Source organism: Hemiscyllium ocellatum, chromosome 1, assembly GCF_020745735.1.
Source record: "Hemiscyllium ocellatum isolate sHemOce1 chromosome 1, sHemOce1.pat.X.cur, whole genome shotgun sequence".
Lineage (NCBI taxonomy): Eukaryota > Metazoa > Chordata > Chondrichthyes > Orectolobiformes > Hemiscylliidae > Hemiscyllium > Hemiscyllium ocellatum.
The window spans coordinates 94,282,337-94,307,534 of NC_083401.1; the positions used below are offsets into that span (position 1 = coordinate 94,282,337).

General features: G+C 41.5%; 1 protein-coding gene across 4 annotated transcripts in view; it reads right to left on the reverse strand.

Moving 5' to 3' along the window:
• cep135 (centrosomal protein 135) overlaps nucleotides 1-18,603 on the reverse strand; it is a 137,223-nt gene extending 118,620 nt beyond the window's left edge. For 2 of the 4 annotated variants that reach the window (XM_060830712.1, XM_060830692.1), the window contains exons 1-5: nucleotides 18,521-18,578; nucleotides 17,838-18,048; nucleotides 9,238-9,387; nucleotides 5,616-5,806; nucleotides 771-938 (exon numbers count right to left, since the gene is read on the reverse strand). In XM_060830712.1, coding sequence (XP_060686695.1) covers nucleotides 771-938; nucleotides 5,616-5,806; nucleotides 9,238-9,350 — 472 coding nt within the window. In that variant the 5' untranslated portion in view covers nucleotides 9,351-9,387; nucleotides 17,838-18,048; nucleotides 18,521-18,578. Of the gene's footprint in view, nucleotides 1-770; nucleotides 939-5,615; nucleotides 5,807-9,237; nucleotides 9,388-17,837; nucleotides 18,049-18,520 lie in introns of all 4 variants that reach the window. The other 2 variants (XM_060830705.1, XM_060830698.1) reach the window with 2 other exon arrangements.
• Nucleotides 18,604-25,198: the final 6,595 nt, after the last annotated feature.

Sequence of the window (25,198 nt, forward strand, 5' to 3'; positions counted from 1 at the left end):
TTTGTAGACAAATTGGGTTACATTCAGGCCTCCTCAGCTACCTTGAAACCCCTTTAACACAATCTGCTGGGTTAAAATCCTGCCATTTGACTCATCATAATTTTACTTGGAAGTGAAACAAGAAAATTCTTCACAAATAAAATGCACTTTGAAAGGCCTAAATTAATTGCACAATGGAACTTAATTAAATTTCTGGAAATCTTTTTAAGTAGTAAATTACATTACTTTTTTTTGTACTTTCTCCATTTCAATATGCCAAAACTCTTTAAAATTTTAAATGGTATTTAACGCCTTAGTGATTTTCACTCTTAGAAATATCAAGCTGTTCACACACACCACCTCAACACAGCTGGATTTGAGTTGCTTCTTGTACAGTACCTAGATGCTGACTTCTGATAAAATGAATAAAACTAGTCATGGACTGAGAACAGACATCAAACAATGGAGGGCAGTGTAGATCCAAGATGTTAGCTCTACTCAATCTACACATTGATATTTAATCATCAATCCCATATATATATATATGAAAGAATATTTTCACTTACATTTCTCTATGGATAAGATTTTGCATTGTTACAATGAAAGACATATGACAGAGTTTACAATAGATTTCCCTATGTTTCTAGCCATAATTGTAATTCAGTATACTTTTGGTACATTCTACAATTGCCAAACAGCACAACTCTATTAAACAAATTACTTCAATACAATTATATTCATGTTTCCTTTGAAGAAAATAAACAAAACAATTCAAAGAGTAGTATTCTTACCTGGAGTTTGCACAACCGCTTGCAGGTTTTTCTCTTGTAATTGCTGGATCTTATCAGTCTTTGCTTTACTCTCCTTTTCCAGGCATCGCACTTTATGCACATACTGGTTATTTAAAAACTTCAAATCTGCAGTGTCATGTTCCAATTTTCTTATGGTGTGTTTTAAATCTTCAGGTTAAAGGAATAATAATTGTAATGAAACCACACTTTGTAGCACAATAGCCAGTCACGTTGGTCACAATACAAGAAATCCAGTGCAGAAATGGCCCAGTAATTTGTAACAATTAACCATTTATTCTGAAAACAGCACTTTGTTTTTAGTATGACAAACTATTAACCAAAATACTTCAAGAAGTGAGCGAGAAGAGCATGGGTACCAGAAGTTGCACACCAAGTCAAGGTAGCAAACCTTACTGTGGCCTCCGTCAAATAAACCAAGGTAGGTCAATGTCTTGTACTGCACCTGGACAGGAAGCAGCAAAGCATTTCACATGTAAATAGCTTCTCCAAAGGAAGGCAATGATCTGGAAGAGTTGGTAGTAATTTTTTGCCTACATGTACCTGAGGTTTTAAATTTGTATGGTTAGGTAACGAAGTGCACTAAACTGATAGAATGAGAGAAAATGTACTGCATAAAATTTCCTTGACCTTGATAACCTCATAGCATTTGCTCAATCCATTGCAATTGTACAGGAAAAGCAATAGACCATTTAATACTTCCAAACAACGGAGAGATCCCACTTCCCTCCGATGCCCCATCAGTCGACTCTCAATCATCAGCAAAAGAGATGAAAGAGATCATCAACAGCGCTACCAAATGGCACTTCCAAAACATCTCACTGACAGCTTGGTTTTTGCCAAGGCCAGATAGCTCCTGATCTTATTACAAAAACAGACAAAAGATATGACATCAAGAAGCCCTGAAAAAACTGGAGTCAATGGGAATCAGAGAGAGGTGGATTTCTCCATTGTTTGGAGTCACGCTGTCAGAAAGGAAGATGCTTGTGGTTGTTGCAGGTTAATTATCTCAGCTCAGCTCAGCACATCCCTGCATGAATTCCTCAGGGGTATATTCTAGGTACAATCATCTTCAGCTGCTTCACAATAACCTTCCCTCCATCATAATGTTGGAAGTGGGGACGTCACTAATGACTACACAATATTTCAAATCATTTGCAACACATCAGATACTGAAACAGTCCATATCCAAATGCAGCAAGACCTTGACTTGTATGATAAATAGCAAATAGCAGGCATGCATTCAAGTGGCTGGCAGTGATCATCTCCAACAAGAGGGAATTAAACTTTCGCTGCTTAATATTCAATGGCATTACCATTGCTGAATACGCACTACCAAAATCCTCGGAGTTATCATGAACCAATTAGAACAAGTACATAAACACTATGGCTACAAAAGCGATCAGAGCTCGGAATTCTGCATCTAATAGCTCATTTCATGTCTCTACAAGGCTTTTCCCCAATGCCACGATCTACAAGACACAAGCCAGGAATGTGATGGAATAATCCCCACGTGACTGGATGGGCACAGTTGCTACAGCCCGCAAGAAACTTGATACATCCAGGACAACACAGCCCACTAGATTTGCATCTCATCTAACACCATGCAGACTCATTTCCTTCACCAGCAAGGCACAGTGGCAGCAGCATGCTCCACCTCAATGTACAGTAGCAACTCCATGAACAACACCTATCAAATCCATAAACTCGACTACCTAGAAGGTCAAGGGCATCAGATGCATGGGAGCACAACCATCTGGAATTTCCTCTCCAAGATATACACCATCCTGACTTGGAACTATACACTATCCCTCACTGTCACTGGGTTGAGATTCTGGAACTCACTCCCTAACAGCATTATCAATGCCCTCATTCTCCAAGGGTAGCAGTGGTTCAATGTAGCTGACTACCAACCTCTCCATTAGGGATTAGGTAACAAATCCTGTTCGAGTCAGTGACATACACAATCCTTTGAATAAAAAAAAATGACTGTGTATATGCAATCATCTGTATTAATTTGTTAGGAATATTTTACAAGATTACATATTAAATAATATAAAGATTCGTATTTTAAACATTCAAAGGGTTACAACATCCTTTCATGTAGCATTTTTAGTATTAGAGAACATATGGAGGAAAGGGAGATGTTAAGTTTGTCTCTATGAATGAATAATAAATCATCGGAAAATCAAGGTCACAGATAAAGAATGATAAACCCCTAAGTCAAGAAAAGGATCATACTCTGGTCAGAGATTATTTGTCGCAATTCGAAGTACTAGGTAAAAGTTCAAAATTTAATAAATATACTTATGGTACTATAAGAAAGAATTTGAGTAAAAGGCCAAAACATAACAGACAAAACTTCAAATATATGCTGTCACGTATAGAAGAGTCCAAAGCTGTATTACAGTCTAAGAATTGAAAATTTTCCGACCTGTCCCTAGGTCAATGAATTCTCAACGTGGTAAGGACCTCACAGGCACCCAGGGTTGGATTTGCTTTGGATTGGGTCTCAAGAAAAGACATGTATTTGTCTCTTGGGTATTTGGAATATGTCCTCGAGATCTTTTGGAGTTGAGAACAGATTGCTTTATTTACATGACATTTTATAATTCAACATAATGTTAAGGAACTACTGTCACATTAGCAACTACTTGGTTGTGAATCACGAGCAGCGCTCTGTTCTGGACTGACATCCTTGTTACAGTGATAATCATGGGGAAACTCACACTTAATCTTAGAACAATACAAGCCTATTTTCCAGTTAAAATAGTACACTACTCCTATAGAAATTGGATCCATGACTCAAAATCCCTACATATTTCAATTCACTAATGCACAATGGCCATGTTTATATAATTTACACAATACAATTCAATACAGAACAGGAAAAGGCCCTCCTGCCCACCAAACCTGTACCGACTCATAATCCTTAGTTAGACCCGCTACTTATTGTCCATACCCGGTTTGTATCCCTCTGACCACCTCCCATTCATGTGTCTACCAAGACATGCCTTAAATATTACTAGCGTGCCTGCTTCCACCAACATTTTTTGGCAATGTATTCCAGGCACTCACCACCCTCTGTGTGAAAATCTTTCCCTGCACTTCTCTCCTAAACTTTCCCCCTCTTACCTTGAGCCTGTGGACTCTTGTACTTGACCTTTTCACCCTGGGAAAAAGCCTCTGACTATCCACCCTATTCATGCCTCTCATCATTTTGAAGACCTTTATCAAGTCGCCCTTCAGCCTCCAGCTTTGCAATGAAAACAATCCAAATTTATCACATATCTCCTCTTAACTAAAACTCTCCAAGAGGATGTGGGATTACTTGATCAGGTTCTGGAGATTTATCCATCTTTATGCTTTCTAAGACCTCCAGCACTTGTAATGTGAATTTTTTTTTAGAAACATCAATATTTATTTCCCGGAGTTCTCTGGTCTCCATTTCTTTCTCCACAATAAAAACTAATTTGAAATATTCATTTACTATCTCTCCTATCTCCTGAGAATCAACACAAAGATAGCGTTTTTGATCTTTGAGGGGACCTACTCGCTCCTTAGTTGCTCCTTTGCTCTTAATGTACTTGCAGAATCTCTTTGAAATTTTCTTAATCCTATCTGTCAACACTATCTCATGTTCCACCCTTTGTGTTCCTGATTTCCCTCTTAAGAATGCCCTTACACTCTTCATACTCTAAGAAATTCATATGATCCCATTGTCTACATCTAATAAATGATTATTTTTTATTCTTGACCATCTTTATTCATTCATTGTTCCCTCATCTTACCAGCCTTATCTTTCACTCAGACAGGAACATAATTCATTTGAACTCTCGTTATTCCACTTCTGAAAGCCTGCCACTTGTCAGTAGCCCCTTTATCTCTGAACAGTCTACTCCAGTCAACTTGATAGTTCCTCTAGAGTTAACTACTTCACAATACATTCCTGGCTGACTCCCACTTTTTCCGCTCTGCGCCTCATACCCTTATTTGTAGCAAATTTTGCTCACCCTAAATCAATGACCTCACGAATCTGGTTCAGCAACACTCCAGTTTCAAAATTCCCATCTTGTTTTCATAAACCTCCATAATTTCACCCATCTTCATTTCTGTAACTTCCTTTAGCACCACAAATCTCGGAAGTATCTGCACTCTTACAATTCTGACCATTTAATTGCCCCTCCATTGATAGCCAAGCTCTGGAATTCCCTCGCCACATTGCTCCACCTCTCTACCCACTTTTCCTCTGTTCAGACACTTCTTAAAAGCCTACCTCTTTGAGCAAGCTTCAACCATCTACGCTAATATTATGCAGCTTGATATCATATTTTGATTCATAATACTCCATGAGGCACCATGAGATACTTTATTATAATGAAAGTGCTTTAAAAATAGAGCATTGACATTGACAATTGACATTGAGAAGCGTGCCCTTAAAACCCACCTCACTGATCATACCTTGGTCACACTTCCCGAAAAAAATACTACTGCAGCTTTAGTTTGATATCTACCCTTATCTAATTAGCCTTTTCTTCATTATTCATAGTTTGTGGACATTGTTGGCTCAGGCCAGCATTTATTGTCCAACCCTTGTAGTCCTTGAGAAGGTGGCAGTGAACAGCCTTCTTGAAATGCTGCAATCCATTTATGGCACCTTCGACTTTTGCTTTGTTAAAGGTGTAATTTAATTGCAAATTGTGCAAGGTATATTTAAAAATACAAGAAGACAAAATTAACCTCATTTATTTACAAATTAAACATTAATATTATTTATATCACTGTTTCAAGAATTTGCGACAAGTTACACACATATCTCATGAATACCTTTGACATGTAGATCTGACTGTTCCTTTAACCTCAGTAATTCCTGATGGAGCTTGTTATTCTCTTGGACAAGACGTGCATTTTCAGTTCTGTATGGTTCAAGTACAGAGTCCAAGTTCTTGCTCTCTTTCTCCGTTTTTCCAGATGACAGCTTGGCATTGCGAAGGCTTTCTGTTGTGTGCACCAAATCACTGCAACACATTAATTTTTTTAGAACATGGCAAAAGTGATGGGGAAATGTGCTAAACTCAATTAGTGGTAACTTCTCAAAAATTTACAAAATGCAAGAGATTTATTTTTATGTTTAGTTATTTCACCAAAGGCACAAATATTAATTTGATTTCATTTTTAACTACAAGTGCCCAAAAATGCACTTGTGAGAACTAACCAATAGGTGGGAGTAGTCAACCTTTTGCAGGAGGGGACCACATCAACGTGTTAGAAAGAGTGATGCATGAAAACTATATATTGTGTTTAATTTCAGGTTCATTCTCAAGAATTTAAACAAAAGCAGAGTGTTACCAACGTTATGTTGGCCACCAGCATCTTTACATATGCACATAGTTCCAGTAATGTCAACAAAAATAATTCCCTCTGAAGTGCTTGCCACTTCTATGTGCAGCAATTCCATTTGCATTATCTTTAAAGCATTCATGAAATAGGAAAAAAATGGGGCCTGGCAGATTTGACCCATTTGAACCAATTTATTTCCCTGGATTATAGGTGCTGAGCGTTTGCATACACTTATCTGCTTCTTCATACATGTTACAGTTAGCAGAAGGGGCAGAAAACTGCACAGGCTGGATTTGAAATCAATGGTACAAGAGTGAATGATCATGTTATTCATTGAGTCCTTTAACAGATATCACAATCTGTTTGGGATGGACCGGAGTTTGCAACTTGCCCGGAATTTTGAAGCAAGTATTTCTCACTACTTATTCAGGGAATTTTATCTGGTCAGGATCCTTAAGAAAGACAGCAGAAACTTAACAGATAATTATAGAAAAAACAGTGACTGTTTGTCTCCACCAGATGGTGATTCCAATTGTCAGAATAAATGTTGCCTCAGGTGATAACTACCTACTGACATGTGACTTCTTTCATATATATAAAAAAGCAAAGATCAAAAACAGGCTTTATCATCCCAGGAATCTAACTCAGATCATAACATAAAATGTTTTACTTATATAAGAAATGGCTCTTTTCTGAGCTTTAAAGCTGAACACCACAAAATCATGGTAGTATCATCTTTGTTCTAGTTAGCTGTTGTGGCATGTCAAACCTTTGTTAATGCTCATTCAATGGTCACTGTGCCACTTAGCGATGGTATTGACAATAAATATAGCCTTACAAAAACTCAGGACTAGGGTGCTGGTGATTTCATCATCCGAAGACATTTCCGTCACCTCCAAACAGACCCCGCCTCAGCAATATATTTCCCTCCCCACCCATTTCCACTTTCCGCAAAGACCGTTCTCTCCGTGACTACCTGGTCAGGTCCACGCCCCCCAACAACCCACCCTCCCTTCCTGGCACCCTCCCCTGTCACCGCAGGAATTGCAAAACCTGCGCCCCCACCTCCTCCTTCACCACCATCCAAGGCGCCAAAGGAGCCTTCCGCATCCAAAGTTTTACCTGCACATCCACCAATATCATTTATTGTATCCATTGCTCCCGATGCGGTCTCCTCTACATTGAGGAGACAGGACGCCTCCTAGCAGAGCGTTTTAGGGAACATCTCCAGGACACCCGCAACAATCAACCACACCGCCCTGTGGCCCAACGTTTCAATTCCCCCTCCCACTCTGCCGAGGACATGGAGGTCCTGGGCCTCCTTCACCACCGCTCCCTCACCACCTGATGCCTGGAGGAAGAGCGCCTCATCTTCCGCCTTGGAACACTTCAACCCCATGGCATCAATGTGGATTTCACCAGTTTCATCATTCCCCCTTCCCCCACCTCACCCCAGCTCCAGCCTTCCAGCTCAGCACTGTCCCCATGACTTGTCCTACCTGCCTATCTTCCTTTCCACCTATCCACTCCACCCTCCTCTCTGACCTATCACCTCCATCCCCACCCCTACTCACTCATTGTACTCTTTGCTACTTTCTCCCTATCCCCACTCCCTTCTCATTTATCTCTCCACTCTGCAGGCACCCTGCCTCTATTCCTGATGAAGGGCTTTTGCCCGAAACGTCGATGCTGCCTGTGCTGTACTTTTCCAGCACCACTCTTATCTAGACTTTGTCCACAGTGATCCCACGAACACACATTTAAAAGAAAACCAAAAAAAATCAAACATTTGTCCATTGTTTTGGAAACTTTGCATGGTGGCAAAAGTATGCAGTTCTGATATAACATGATGGTTGTGTTCCCCTATAGAAAATCGCGCGATGGAAAGCTGTCATTGAAAATTGCTATACCTGTTTAGTATATTCACATTATCCAAACAGTGTACACAATTCATTAATCGCTTTATAGCCAATTCGCTTTGACAAAACATATTATACAAGAATGACCTGTAATACAGCTGTTCCCCTAATAGAAGCCTCAATCCAAATTGGGTTCGCAATTGGACTCATAGTCAAACCTCCTCAGCCTCTCAGGCTGCACCCGCATTGAAGCCAAGGTGACACCCAGCTTTGACTTTGGTCTGTTTGTCTCAGTCTTGGAACTTACATTTGTTCTTCTCAAGACAATTTACAAGCCTGCAATAGCTTGTTAATTGTTAGAGCTGGGCGTCCCCATTGTTCGCCATCAGCTGATATGTGTGTGTGTGTGTGTGTGTGTGTGTGGGGTGGGGGGTGGGGGGGGGGCGGGGGGTGGAAAATAGGCAATTACTGTACATAGGAGGAAGGGCCTGGCAAAGTTTATTAATTGCTTTGAAATCCAATTTTGCTAATCTTAAAATTATTCATCCTTATTGAGTTTTACAAATTTAAAGTTAAAGATCTGGGAGGACTTGCGAACTCCAAAAGTTTGGGCTTCTCAGCAAAGCACAACTTTCGAATAGAAACATGGTGAAAGGCATTTCAAAAAACACCAAATGCTGTGCAGATGCAAGCTTAATAATTTTTATTGTAAATTTTGTAGTTTATCTTATACACTTTATTGCTAAAATAAGTCCTTAACTTGGAGGAGAATCAAAAAACACTCCTAATCATTGTTTTACCTTTTCCCTTTGGGTTTTTAGCAGCTCTTACCGAATGTTCATTTCTGATCGGTTATTTTTAAATGCCCTTGGTAGTTTTCCAAAAGAGCCTTATCTCCTTGTTGCTATATTTGATTGGTACACTGCAAATTTCTTCAACCCATTCTATGAATTTGAAATTTTAGCCTATCAAGTATAAGCTTGGAACAAAATTTACAGATAGCAAAATGTGACATTCAAGTGCACTAGGGAATGGGATTATATTTAGACTGGTCATAAAATTACAAACTTATTCATAATTTCCTGCCAATAATACCTATTAAATCAACGAAGCAAATTACAGTACAATGCTTTGAAATGCAACAAATATAGAGTTTTCTACCACAAAAGAAAATGCTCAGCTTGTCTAAAAAATTATGATAGAGCAACACAGAAATAAAAAAAACTTATTCATTTCTTTCCTTTAAATACCTGAAAAGCTTTTCCACCAATGGGAGAGTCTCGATCCCAAGGGGTTGCCTGTAGCCAAGTTGATCTAAACGTTTCCGCAGGTTTATAAACTTTCTCTCCGAGGTGGTGGTCATATTTAAGAAATGGTTTGCTATAAATTTATGTACGGTCCTAGATATTAAAACAAATAGGAAGTAGAATACAAAATGATAAAAATAGAAATAGGCATATCTTTAAGGAATATGAATCTCAAGGAGGCATTCCAGACCCTTGCCCAATTTCCCATAATCCAACCATTGGCCACAGAGAACTAAGAATCTGCAGCAAGGACATGACAACAAAGACCTTAGAACAAACAGAAATGTTCATACCACAATGGAAGATAATCACTGTGGAACTTTGGCACCTATAACCAATGAATATAAAATTCTGCAGGAAAGTCCAATTATTTGATCAACTCCTAAATTTGTATCAGGTTGGGTTGACCAGCACACTGTAAAGAGAGATTTGAGATTTTATGTTAAAATGAACTATCAAAAATAGGATTACATTGGCTGTTATGTAGATTACTGATATTATGAAGTAATGGGATTGAGAGATTTCAGTTATATGGGGCTGGAAGATCAAGCTTTTTTCACTACAGCAAAGAAAATTCAATGATGATGTGGTAATATAGGTCTTCAAGAATGGGAGAATTATAGTCAGGTCATAAGTGACCAAATATTTCCATTTATCAGCAAAGTAGTAAGAAGTATCAACGACCAACGATCATAACTCCAGATTACCCAAGCACAATAGTGCAATATCTAATATTTTAAAAGAGGCGATCCTGCCAAGAGAAACAAATTTAGAGACTATCTAGGGAGGAACCCTAAAAATGACATCTGAAGTGACCTAGGAAGCTTGAAGGGGAAACACTGCAATTTCCTTGGTGTATCATGGATTTTGAATGTAATAGGAGAAAAGACAGTATTCTGGGTGAGAGACAGATTTGCATTTTCCACTTTCAAGAATATTGAGGGATAGGGATAAACATCAAGTTTCAACACTGGTCTGATTGCGCTAATTGGCTGAGGTGTTCAAGTCTGCTAGCCTGGGGTCAGGATCAAATGCCACTGCGTTCTGAAGGTTCCAGCTGAAGAACCATCGACTAATCACCCTTGAGTTGGCTGTGAATTAATCTATTGCTTCACTGCTGGGTGTCAGGCAATAGGAAATGGAACTGAAAAGGTCTCGAGTGCTGGATCCCAGACAGCAACGCAGTTGACATGGGGAGAGAGAGAGAGAGAGAGAGAGAAAGAGAGAGAGAGAGAGAACGAGAGAGAGAACATAGCTTTACAAAGACCACTGGGGAAATCCTGCAGACAACCGATATCTGCTGCTTGGAATTCTGCAGCAATGCAGGAGGATCCTCCATCCTCTAAAAGTGTATCATGTATTCCAGCAGGTATTAATCAAGGCAGACCTGCACCTTTGTTTTGGCTGCCAGTACAGTTCCTGCATTGGCAGGAAATTGAGACGCTGACTACAAGTACGTGCTTTAAGCATTTGCACAGGCTCCCTCAGATATCGAGCTTACAAATCAGCTGTCAAGCCCTGCTTCTGTTGTTTATCAAGAATTAGCATAGGGAACAATCAGGAAATGTGCTGACAGTCTTGACATTGTCTAATTTTCCATGCTCTCTAAACTGCTGTGATGATCCAGCTGTGCACCGATTCTAAATCAGGCGTCTGGAAATGCCTCATTTGTCCCCAAATCAGAATTTGGTGAAAGGTGTTATGGACCATGCCAGACCCCCTCAAAACATTTCAAGAAAGTAGCCAGCTATAATAATTTATTAATTGCCCAAGATTCAATAGACTTTGATTAGCAAACACATGAATTCTATTTAAACCTGTATATGAATCACACTATATGGGAACAGAGCAAGTATCATTGTGGTCATAATATGGAGCTTTGTCACTAACTTATTTTTCTTCAAGTGCATTTATGATATTGTTATGCATTATATCAGGTTTTGGGGATTTGTGATCACAGTTAACTAACATAGGTATAAAACCATTTTAAAGAAATTTTCAGGTGTTAATTGTTTAAAAACCCATTTAGATATGATCAATTAATACTGCAGAAAGTTTATAGCCCATAACAGATTGAAATGGTGGAGGCAACCCTCTCGTTTTCAGCTGAAGGAGTCCTTGGGTCTACTTCCTCTTCTCCTGGCCCACCTTACGTCTGAAGGAGACACTTGTTTGACAAGGACTACTCTATTACAAGGCACCCACTCTAACTTGGAATATTTGTTGATTATACCCTATTTTTGTGGCTAGCAATCTACGTTGTATTCATCACGTCTGAATCCTTTAAGCCAATGAGCAAAATAACATTTGCCCACTTGACCTTACAATGGAAGTGGACAACATAAAATTTCCTAAAAACAAAAATCTTCCATTTTCCCTAAACAACGTGAGCACCAGGTAGTGGCCTGGTGGCCTTCATAACAGTTTTCTTGAACTTTCTTTTTATCCTTGTTTCAGAAATTGTTTGTGCCTGGGGAAGAGAAGTAGCTGATGTAGCAGCCATTACGTGAAGTCTCATGTTACACCAGAAATACCGGAAGAGTTCAATTTTGAAAATACCCCAATTTCCAACAGTTAACACCAGTAGAATTCTTCCCAAAGATGATAAACATAGTAGTGACAGAACATTGTGTGTGTCAGTGTTTAGATTTTGTAATGGTGTGGCTTTATGAGTATGACAACCAAATTTTGTTGAGCCGTTTGCATCATTTGAGATGTACTATTTAATCTAAGTTTCATAGAGCTGTAAACCTTTGAAATTCCTAACAAAACTCTGCAATTCTGTGGACAACAATATCAGGCTGATTAAAAATAAATGAGAACATTAAAATTCAATCGCAAATTTTAAATGTGTTTTTCCTGTCTCTGCATTGCCTTCATTGAATTCAAGAGATTCGCATGATTCCCAGAAAAGAAGCTAAATTATCACGTCAAGATTCCAACTACTGTATTGAAATATGATATTGTATGGATGCAAATAATAAACTTGTTTATTCTATGTTGTTTTCTTTCATTTATCTAAACATTTTTTAAACAGCTTTGTACTATTCTTCCCTTAAGGATTTGGGAAGAGGAGGAATCAGACTTTTTTTTATTTTTAAAATTAGCCTGTGTTGCTACTGTTATGAACTTGGGATATTTCTAAAGGTGCTGGAGTGCCTTATGCACATTGCCTTCCATTAGGTTTTAATGTTTTGTGCTGGTTGAACAGAGGGGGCATGGCATCTTCTTCTATTGCAGACAATGACTATCGAGAGAGTTCAATTTGAATCACCCACTTTTAAACTGGCATTTAACCATTACAAACTGTTGTAGGAGTGTTTTACTGATCTGGTTAAGTAGAAGGAACGTAGTAGTTGTGGATGACTTTGTGTTGGATGTGAAATGTAAAGAAATGAAGCAAAACAAACATTGGTGGTTTGTTCTACCTACATATTTCACATCAGCTTGAAATTGGGCAACATCACTCAATCTTCATTTTAAAACATACAAAGTGCCCCGTATTGAGTGAGACACTGCACATTATAGAAAGTGGCTAATGTGCTATCACACTGGCAATCAATTGAAGTGAGTCTTTGGACACATTTACAGTGTTAGTGAAAGAATAACTTTTGTACAATCACTTATGTAACACCGTGCCCATTACTCCCCCAGTAGAAAGTGCTCTTCACCTGATATGTACTAATATTATTTTCCTTGCAACTTGCATTCAGTGTGCTGCCTTCACTCGTTCAAAATAATACTGCTATATCTCTACTTCATTTTGCATCTGAGTGTTTCACACCCATGTCCTATTCTTCATTAAAGTTAACACACACTTTATCCACACTCCAATACAGGGTGAATGCTACTTACAGTTTCTCTTCCTCCTAGACTGTTCACGGTTTTCGGCTTTCCACCTTGGCCCCTCATAGTATCCACCCTTAAAGTGCAGCTGCTATCTTCATCTTTGACTCTGCCTCTCACTTCAACAATCCATTTCCAATATGATAACCCTGGGTGCTGCAGTATGATGGTGGTACAATACTGCCACTTACATGTAACATCTACAGTCACGTTAAGTAGTAGTGGGGTTCTGGCATGTGTCATGAGAAAATGGGTTTCACTTTGCACTGATTTTCATCTGATGTGGACTGTGAGATGGAGAGGCAATGGCCTCATGGTAATGTCACTAGACTAGTAATCCAGAGACACATGTAGTGTTCTGGGAACCCGGGTTTGAATCCCAACATGACAGATGGTGGAATTTGAAATAAGATTTTTTCTAAATAGCTCTTTACGATGAATCCATAGTCAATTATTGTAAAAACGGTCTGGTTCATTAATGTCCTTTAGGGAAGGAAAGCTGTTGTCCTTGTTCTGACCTACACATAACTCCAGACTCTTTAACAACGATGTGCTTGACTCTCAAGAGACCTCTGAAATGTCTTAGCAAGCCAATCAGTTGTATCAATCTAGAAAGCCTCAACAAAGGAAGGAAACTAGACAGGCCACTTGGGATCAGCTAAGGCACCGAAAGTAACAACAGCTAATGTAGCACTGTCTGAAGAGTTCTCCTAACACCTGGGACAAGTGCTAAAACTGAAAGAGCTATCTCAGTTCAGTCACACAGCACCTATTACGTCAATATAGTCACAGTCACAGAATCATATCTTAGACACACTGCCCCAGATAACAGCATCCCCATTTCTGATTATTTCCTGTCCCATTGGTCGGAGGCTAAGGGGTGATCTTATAGAGACTTATAAAATTATGAGGGGCATATATAGGATAAATAGACAAAGTCTGTCCCCTGGGGTCGGGGAGTCCAGAACTAGAGGAAATAGGTTTAGAGTGAGAGGGGAAAGATATAAAAGAGATCTAAGGGGCAGCTTTTTCATGCAGAGGGTGGTACGTGTATGGAATGAGCTGCCAGAGGAAGTGGTGGAGGCTGGTACAATTGCAACATTTAAGAGGCATGTGGATGGGTATATGAATAGGAAGGGTTTGGAGGGATATAGGCCAGGTGCTGGCAGGTGGGATTAGATTGGGTTGGGATATCTGGTTGGCATGGACAGGTTGGTTCGAAGGGACTGTTTTCGTGTTGTACATAACTATGACTCTATGACTCAATGGTTGTGGTAATTTACATTTGGGAGGGAACTGCCTAACATTGATTCTACTCCCCATGAAATCTCATGGCTTCAGGTCAAACATAGGCAAAGAAATCTGCTGATTATGACACCCTGCCCTTCCTTGGCTAATGAATCAGTACTCCACGTCAACCATCACTTGGAGACAGAGGTTGGCAAGTATGTAGGACGTAATTTGTGTGGAGGACTTCAGTGAACACCATCAAAAGTGGCTTGTCAAGACCACTACTGCCCACGTGGGTAGAGTCCCTATGACATAGTTGCTGGATCAGGGTCATGGCAGGTGCTGAAGGAACTAACATGGTGGGAATAACTTACTTGACCTCATCATGACCAACGCGCATGTTGCAGATGCATCTATCAATGGCAGTATGGTAGGACTGACATGATCCTTGTGAAGAAAAGTTCTATTTTCATATTGAAAATACCCTCCCTCATATTTTGTAGCACTACCACCATGCAAAATCGGTACACTTCATACAGATCAGGCAACTCGATTGGATATCCTTGAGGTGCTTTGGACCATAAGCAGCATTGTACTCCAGCACAAACTGCAACCTCATGGCTTGGCATATTCTCCACTTCATCTTTGCTATTAATCTATGATCACTAGGAGGCACGTACTGAGGTGTCAACCTGAAGTTACAAAACAACTATTTGTACAACAATAGCATAAGTAACATATGATAGACAGAGCGAAGCAATTCGCAACAGTGGATCAGATCGGTAGTTCTGCCACATTCAGTCTTGGACAATTAAACAACTCACTGGAGAAGGAGTTTCCATAAACATCTCCATCCTCAAGATCCGTTGGGATCCCAGCGCATTGAGCACAAACAATAAGGTCGAAGCATTCATGACAATCTTCAGCCAGAAGTGTCAAACGGATGATCCATCTCCTTTGTCTCTAGAGGTCCCCAGCATTATAGATGCCAGTTTTCAGCCAATTCAATTCAATCCACGTAATATCAAGAAAGGTGTAAAGGTACTGGATACTGCAGAGGCTGTGACCTCTGACAACACTATGGCAATAGCACTGAAGACTTGTGCTCCAAAACTTGCCAGGATTCTTGTCAAGTTATTTCAGTATAGCTGAAACACTGTGATCCAACCAACAATGTGGGCAATTGCCCAGATATGTTTTGTATACAAAAAGCAGGACAAATCCAATCTGATCCCACTCATGTACTCCAATTATCAGTAAAGTGATGGTAAGGCAGTCCTCTCAAGTAATAACCTGCTCACTGAAACTTAGTTTAGATTCCACTAGGACCACTTGGCTCCTGACCTCATTATAGTTGGTTCGAGTCATCCTGTCATGAATGAAGATGGTTGTGGTTGTTGGAGGTCAGTCCTCTCAGCTCCAGGACATTTTTGGTAGTGTCCTACACCCAACTATGTTCAGCTGCTTCTTCAAAGACCTTCCTTCCATCACAAGATCAGAAGTTGGGATGTTCACTGCACAATGTTCAGTAAAATTCATGACTCCTCATACTGAAGCAGTCCATGTCCATGTGTAATAAGACACAGAAAATATCCAGGTTTGGGCTGATAAATGGCAAATAACATTCATGCCACACAAGTGCTAAAAAATGAACATCTCCAAGATTGAATGTAATCATCATCCCATGACATATTCAATGGCATTAAATCCCCTGCTATCAGCATGCTTGCAAGTTACCACTGACTAGAAACCAAACTGAACAAAATTAGTCGTATGAATATTAAGACAAAAACAGCAGGCCAGAGACTAGGAATTCTGCAGCCAGTAAGTCACCTCCTTACTCCCCAAAGTTCAAGTTAAGAGTGTGATGAAATAATTCCCACATGCTGGAATGAGTGCAGCTTCGACAACACTCTAGAAGTTTGACACCGTAAGGACAAAGCACCCCACTTAACTGGCACCACATCGACAAACATTCCATCTACCACCAACACTGAAGTAGCAGCAGTGTGTACCATCTATCATATGCACTTCAGAAATTCACCAAAATTCTTAACTGAGTACCTGCCAATGGTACTGCCTGAAGGTTTCCCTCCGAACCATTCACCGGTTTGAGTTGGAACTATGTCACTGTTCCTTCAGTGTCAATAGGTCAAAATCTTAGAACTTTCAAATCACTTAGAATACAATAGGAGCATTATAGTGTGGAAACAGGCCATTTGGCCCAACAAGAAACTCGTTTGAGTTTTTTAAAAGAAATAATGAAGGGGATTGATGAGGGAAGAGTGGTGGGTGTGGTCTACATGAACTTTAGTAAGACATTTGACATGGTTTCTCATGGTAGATTGCTTAGCAAGATTAGATAATGTGGAATAGAAGGACCGGGATAACGAGCCATTTGGATACATAACTGACGTGAAGGTAAAAGACAGAAGGTGGTAGTGGAGGGCTGCTTTTCAGACTGGATGCCGGTGACTAATGCTTTTCATCTTTATATAAATTAATTGGATGTGAACATTGGAGGTAAAGTTAGTAAGTTTGCCAATAACACCAGAATTGGAGGTGTAGTGGACAGCAAAAAAGGTTACCTCCAGGTGCAATAGGATCTTAATCAGATGGGCCAATGGACTGAGTGGCAGATGGAGTTTAATTTAGAGAAATGTGAGGTGCTGCATTTTGGAAAGGCAAATCAGGACAGGACTTATACACTTAATGGGCAGGTCCTGAGGGATTGTTGCTGAACAAAGAGATCATGGAGTGCAGGTTCATGGTTCCTTGAAAATGGAGTCATAAGTAGATAGGGTAGTGAATAAAGTGTTTGGTATACTTGACTTTATTGGACTGAGCATAGAGTACAGGAGTTGGGAAGTCGTGTAGTGACTGTACAGGATATTAGTTAGGCCACTTTTGGAATACTCCTACAATTCTCCCTTCTATAAGAAGGATGTTGTGAAACAGGGTTCAGAAAGGATTTACAAGGATGTTGCCAGGGTTGGAGGATTTGAGCTTTAGGGAGAAGTTGAATAGGCTGGGGCTGTTTTCCCTGGAGCGTTGGAGGCTAATGGTTGGCCTTATTGATGTTTATAAAATCATGAAGGGCATGGATAGGGTAAATCGACAAGATCTTCTGGGGGTGGCCAGACCATAGGGCGTGGCTTTAGGGAGAGAGGGGAAATATTTATAAGGGACCTAAGGGCAACTTTTTCATGCAGAGGGTGGTGCATGTATGGAATGAGCTGCCAGAGAAAGTGTACAATAACATTTAAAAGGCAGGTGGATGGGTATATGAATAGGAAAGGCTTAGAGGAATATAAGCCACATGCTGCCAAATGGCACCAGATCTGGTTGCATGGATGAGTTGGACTGAAGGGTCTGTAATTTCAAAATGTTAACATGGAAGTGTAGCACATGATTAAGTTGGTAAATAGAATGTTCACCTGTTATTGCAAAGGAAATGAAGAACATACCTGGGGCACTGCAGATAGTCTTGCAGTGCAAGCCACAGTCAAATCAGCAATGATCTTCCTGAATAGCAGAGTGGGCTCTGTATGAATGAAAAGGCCTGCTGCTCCTTATATTGCTTATATCACCAGAGCTCACGGCAGCCTCAGTTTGCCTTGAACATTTTGTTCAAGCTCTGGAATAGGGCTCAGGATAAACCGGTGGTGGAGCAAACAACTGGGAGAGGGAGGAAAAGCTGGGTTCAGGGTTTGTTTACTTTGCTGCAGCAATGAACAGTGTATTAGTTTCAGCAAGACACTAAACAGAGAATAAAAGAAAAGACAACGGGAAGGTTATTGATATTGTTGCCAATTGCCAACAATGTAAATATTCCTGCTGCATGTTAACAATTAAACAATATTGCTGCTGTCACTCAATGATGGTGCCTAAGAGCCAGTCATACGCATGCGCAAACAGCGCTGAGTGCCGGTTTTCGACCTTTCAATTTCTACCGGCCAAAAGCTCTGCCCTTTAATTAAAGGCCTGCCCTGGCCTGAGCCCGGAAGGCCAAGCGACGTCTTCCCCATCCCCAGCCCGGACCGGACCACACCGACCGCGGAGCCTCCGCCGCTCCTGGCCTTTCCGAATCGGCCCTGACTATTTCCAGCACCTCCCGCTTCGCCAATCCACACCGTTCCCGTCTCCTTACCGTCAGCTCGCCGGCCCCACCGCTCGTCTCCAAGCAGCTCCGCCGGAACCCGAACCTCTCGCGGCAAGACGTTTGAAAATGGCGCGCACCCCTTCTACAATGACCGAGCCTCCCCACACCGCCACTCAACGGAGTCCAGGGGAACAGCACCCAGACACTGCCCCCAGCGGGGCCAAGTGAAACAACACCCAGACACTGACCACAGCGGGGCCAAGGGAAACAGCACCCAGACACTGCCCCCAGCGGGGCCAAGTGAAACAACTCCCAGACACTGCCCCGAGCGGGGCCAAGGGAAACAGCACCCAGACACTGCCCCCAGCGGGGCCAAGGGAAACAGCACCCAGACACTGCCCCCAGCGGGGCCAAGTGAAACAACTCCCAGACACTGCCCCGAGCGGGGCCAAGGGAAACAGCACCCAGACACTGCCCCCAGCGGGGCCAAGGGGGAACAGCACCCAGACACTGCCCCCAGCGGGACCAAGGGGAACAGCACCCAGACACTGCCCCCAGCGGGACCAAGTGAAACAACTCCCAGACACTGCCCCCAGCGGGGCCAAGGGAAACAGCACCCAGACACTGCCCCCAGCGGGACCAAGGGGAACAGCACCCAGACACTGCCCCCAGCGGGGCCAAGGGGGAACAGCACCCAGACACTGCCCCCAGCGGGGCCAAGGGGGAACAGCACCCAGACACTGCCCCCAGCAGGGCCAAGGGGAATGGCACCCAGACACTGCCCCCAGCGGGGCCAAGGGGAATGGCACCCAGACACTGCCCCCAGTGGGGCCAAGTGAAACGACACCCAGACACTGCCCCCAGCGGGGCCAAGGGGAACGACACCCAGACACTGCCCCCAGTGGGGCCGGGGGAGTAATACCCAGACACTGCTCCTGGTGGGGCTAAGGGGAATGGCATCCAGACACTTACCCAGCAGGGCCAAGGGGAGTGACACCCCCTCTTCCAAAACACACTGAGCAGGGCCAGGGAATTACAGTGCCACCCAGTGGGTGTGGCACGCAGTTGCTGGAGTGGTTGGTTATTGTCTTTGAGGCCCCATTCCTGAAGAAGGGCTCATGCCCGAAATGTCGATTCTCCTGCTCCTTGGATGCTGCCTGACCTGCTGCGCTTTTCCAGCAACACATTTTCACCTCTTTGAGGCACTACCATTCAGCATAGTCATGGAGAATAATACCTAGTGGTAGTGCTAGGCCGATTCGCCTAACATCTACTTTTGAAATTAGTTATTAAAGGCGTAATGACATGTTTGGAAAATCAGTAATCAAGCAGAGTCAGCTTGGTTTCATGAAAGGGAAATTGTGTCTGACGAATTTATTAGACTTTTTCAACAATGTCTCAGTGAGGATAAGGGGAACCTGTAGCTGTGTTTTATTTGAGCTCTCAGAGGACATTCAACCGGATACTTTAACAAAAGGTCAAGTCATAAGAGCCCATGGTGGTATATAGAGGTTGTATATTGGCATGGATAGAGAATTGGCTAATGGGCAGGAAACAGTGAGTGGGCATAAGGAGTTCTTTTTCAGATTCAGTCAGGTTCCACAGTGATTAGTGCTGGGACTGCAACTGCTTACCATACATATTAATGGAGCAAGGAAGTACTGTTGTCAAAGATGACACAAAAAGGCGGCAGGTCAAATTGCAAGAGATATAAACAGTTCACATGATATTGATAAGTAATGCAAATGTGCAAACAATTGGAAATGAAATAGAATATGGGAAAATGTGAAATTATTCATTTTGGAAGGGAGAATTACAAAACATTAAATATTTTGAGTTAAGAAAAACTAGGGGTCACAAGTGTTCAGGGAGAGGTGGGCGCCGCAGGGAGTGGAGTGCATCATTTCCCCCTCCAACTCTATTTTGATTTAGTCCCTGCCCTCCCCTTCACTGTTTGATCACACAGCATTGCTCTCTTTGATGTGAAGGGCACTGCTTGTCACTGGCCACTCGGGTGTTTTCCTATTTTTCCTGGTGGTGGAAATTAAATAAAGATTTGTGCACTTTGTGTCTCTCACTGTGTCTCACACCTGCACACACACACCATGGGTGCTGGGGAAAATAAGCACTACCGCAGTTAGGCAGTAGTGTGGGGGAAAAAAAGAAAAAAGAAATAAAGAGAAAAAAATAAACAGAAGTGTCGCAGTGACATGGTGGCTCAGTGGTTAGCACTGCTGTCTTACAGTAAAAAAAAGCAGTCTTGCCCTTTGATATATAAAAATATAAAAAGGCATATATTTTGAAAATCAGATAGAGCAACTGCCATTGAGAGAGATCCAAGAGATTAGGAAACACTCTCTATCATAGATACCTTTTCATATGTAACATATTTGCTGTAAAAAGAAAGAAGATGACCCAGGGAGATCCTCAGCCAGAAGAAGAAAGCCACCGTAGACAACAACCGCTGTATGGTTTTGAAATTAAGTTGATGTAATTTTTAATAAGTGTTTTATTGAAGCAGTATATTGTTATAGAATTCATTGAGTCATAGAGATGTACAGCATGGAAACAGACCCTTTGGTCCAACCTGTCCACGCCGACCAGATATCCCAACCCATTCTAGTCCCACCTGCCAGCACCCTGCCCATATCCCTCCAAACCCTTCCTATTCATATACCCATCCAAATGCCTCTTAAATGTTGCAATTTTACCAGCCTCCACCTCATCATCTGGCAGCTCATTCCACACACGTACCACCCTCTGTGTGAAAAGTTGAAGGCAGGTAATAAGCAGTTAAGAGAAAGGGGAGCGGAGAGCTGTGAATAGTTGTTTAATGTTCACCTTTAGAGTTAACAAATAAATTGATATTATTTTCTTTAAATAGTGGAACTTGGGAGTTCTCTGTCACTCATATTTTAACAGATTACGAGGCGAGGTGAGCTTTTTGGGTGTTTGGTTTAATTAATGGAAGGGTTCACTACCATGTCATATCAACTCGGATGATCCCTGGTGTGGAGGCATTGTCTTAAGGGCAAAGGCTAAACAGGTTGGGACCCTATTCATTGGAATTTAGAAGAATGAGAGGTGATCTCATTGAAACATATAGGATTTTTAAGGGGCTTGACAGAGTAAATGCTGAGAAATATTTCCCCCGTGGCACTGTCTCAGACCAGAGGGCGTAATTCCAGAATAAGGGACTGCCAATTTAAGAATGAGACAAGGAAGACATCTCTCAGAGGGTTGAGTGTCTTTGGAGCTCCTTGCCCCAGAGAGCTGTTGAGCAGAGTCCTGGTGTATATTTATGGCTGAAATAGATTCTTGATCAATTGGGAAATCAAGACTTACAGGGAAAAGGCAGGAAAGTGGACACAAGGAATGTCAGATCAGCCATGATCCTATTGAATTGGTAGGCACAAGATGATCTACTCCCGTTCATATTTCTTATGGTTTTGTGGTAACGAGTGGTTACTTGACCAGGTTACTAATTTGAGGCATGGATATACTGGATAATTGTCTTTTTTTCCCAGGGTGGAAACATCTAGGGGGCACGGGTTTAAGCTGTGAGGGGGAAAGTTTAATGGAGCTGTGTAAGGAAAGTATTCTTTCACAAAGAGGATGGCAGGTGCCTAGAATGTGCTGCCAGGGAAGGCAGGAATACTTAAGAAAGCCAAGTTTAAGAGATATTTAGACAAACATATTAACAGGCAGAGTACAGAGGGCATACAGATTTGATTTTATTGTCACATGTACCTAAGTATAGTGAAATGCTTTGCTTATGAGCAGTACAGGCAGATCATAGTAAGCAAGGACACACAGATCATAGAGTGGAAAAAATACTTAGAGGCATTCAGGTTACATTACGCAGGGTGTGCACTAGGCGAGATCAACATTAACTTCAAATAATGCTGATCTTGCTAAAGAGTCCATTCATCAGTCTAGTAACAGCCAGAAAGAAGCTGTTCTTGAACTTGCTGGTGCATGTTCAAGCTTCTGTATCTTTTGCCTGATGGAAGAGGTTGTAGGAGAGTATTACTGGGGTAAAATGGATCTTTGATGTTGGCAGCTTTACCGCAACAATGAGCCATGTAAATGGAGACCATGGATAGAAGGTTGGCTTCTGTGACGGTCTGGGCTGTGCACACAACTTTCTGTAGTTTTTTTATGGTCCTGGACAGAGCAGTTGCCAGAAAGGATGTTATGCACCTGGACAGTATACTTTCAATGGTGTATCTGTAGAAGTTGGTGAGGGTCCTTATGGACATGCCAAATTTCCTGAGCTGCCTGAAGAAGAGGCGTTGTGCTTCCCTGACCATTGTATCTATGTGGAAAGTCCAGGACAGGTTGTTGGTTATTGTCACTCCTAGGAACTTGGACACTCTCTGCTCTCTCAAACTCAGCTCCATTGATGTAGATGGGTGTGTATTCTCCTCCCTTCTTTCTGAAGTCAATGATCAGTTCTTTAGTTTTGCTCACATTGAGAGAGAAGCTATAACCTTGAGGTGGTATGGCCAGTAAAAACGTTGGCTGATGCAGGCTTGGGATTTTGCATATACTGGCTTGACAGCCATCAGAAGTTAGTGAGTGAGTTCCAACATCTGTCCACGGTACCTCGGTGTCATCACCTCCTGGTAGATCACTGTCCACTTGTTTGCAGGTCTGTGATGAGATCATTATTTTTAATACAGTAACATTGAGACTGCTTCTGCCTCAGCTTCAATGTGAGTTGTGTTTCCTCAGTCAGATTGTTGGGCTGCTATCAATGAAGCTGTATTCATTGCCTCCTTGGGATCTTCACAGATACCCCAAAAAAAGTTTCAAATAATCACCTGAGGGTCTTCTATTTGTGCTGCCACCTGAGCCACCGCTGCTTGAGTTTATCTGGCCATGAACCTTGTGACCATGGTCAGATAATGCCAGGTAGTTTCTCCTATAGCTGTTTGGTCTGCTTGACCTCAATAGGCTTCTCGGAGTCTGGGGATGCTATTACCTTTGCTCCATTTCCAAGAACAGATCAATCACATCCGCATGAAAATGGGAGATGATACCCACAGTCACTTGTACTTAGGCAAGTTTGCACTCCAGCTACACCCAGTAAAGAGAAATTTTTAATTCATTCATGGAATGTGGTAATGTGTGGTTGATCCAGCTACATACTGAGGGACATGCTGAAGCTTTGGGCAGCTGCTGCCAAGGCGCAGTAGGGAAAGACCACTGTGTAAGGTCCTTGTGCCAAAGAATAGCAGGGGCCCATTTAGTAATTGTGCTCAGCTGACACCTCATCTAAATGCCTAGAGGCTAGATGGTTAACATACAGAATTGTAAATATCAATGACTCAATCTGCTCTCTGAATGTAAAGACAGTATATATCTGAATGGTACCTGTACAGTTGATAATGCCAAAGGTTTCTATGGGTAAAGTATATTTTTGAAATCAACAAATGTCAGTCCCTAGTTGTCCTTGAGATGGTGTTGGTGAGTTGTCTTCTTGAATTACTGCAGTCCATATGCTGCAGGGTGATCCACGATGCCCTTAAGAAAGGAATTCCAGGATTTTGACCCAGCGACGGTTAACAGTGATAATTCTAAATAAGAGTAGCGAGTGGCTTCAAAGGAAACTTGCAGGGTAATGGTGTTCCTATGTATCTGCTGTCCATGTCCTTCTCAAAGGAAGTGGTTGTGGGTTTGAATGTGCTGTCAAACAGCCTTGGTGAAATTCTGTAGTGCATCTTGTAGATGGTGTACACACTGATGGTAGACCCATCTGCAAAGGTAGTGGAGTGAGTGGATGTTTGTGGATATAGTGCCAAAGTGGGCTGCTTTGTTTTGGATGGTGTCAAACTTCTTAAATGTTGTTGGAGCTGCACTCATCCAGGCAGATGGGGAGTATTCCATCACACTCCTGACTTGTGCTTTGTAGATTGTGGACAGGCTTTAGAGAGAGAGTCAGGAAGCAAGTTACTTACTGCTGTCTTCCAAGCTTCTGACCTGCTCTTGGAGGTCTTCTGCTCTTGTGGTCACTGTATGACTGAGGTGAGGGTTCTCAATTTGTTACCATTCTGGATGGTATAACCACAAATAGTTATGACCTTGGAATGAGGGCAGATGAACTGACTTCCTTCTTTTTTAAATTCAACCTCTCCCTCAGCTGTTTAAAACTTCTCCTTGTTCATAATGCAGGCAAGTTCTCTGGCAGTGAAGCAACTTGACCAAAATAAACTGCACATGCACAAAGCATGGCACACTAAAACACAAGTGATCTTTCTGATTTCATCAGAAGTGGAGCCAAAAATAATTTCCAGTGAGCATCACTTTATTTATATAGTTGGTTTGCTGCCAAATTTTAACCATCTTAACAATATAAAAATGTAACAGAACTCAAGACCAGATCCTCTATTGCACAGGTCACTGAAAAGTATCCAGGGTCAATATAGGATTTGATGTGCTTCAATGCTATTAATTATCCACAATTGTCCAATACTGTTAGCACAACAAACCTCAAAACACTAGCATGCATTTGTAAATAAAGAAACATGTCCAAACAAAAATCAATAAGCTACAAATCAAACAAGCAGCAAATTATGAAAAAATTCATGATCAGTTAATATGTATATTATTAAGACAGATAATTGGATATTTCAGCACCAACAAGAAGCTGTTTCTGAAAACTTAATGTTTGCTCTTTCCATAGTTGCTCCACTGAATATTTCCAAATTTTCTATTTCTTGT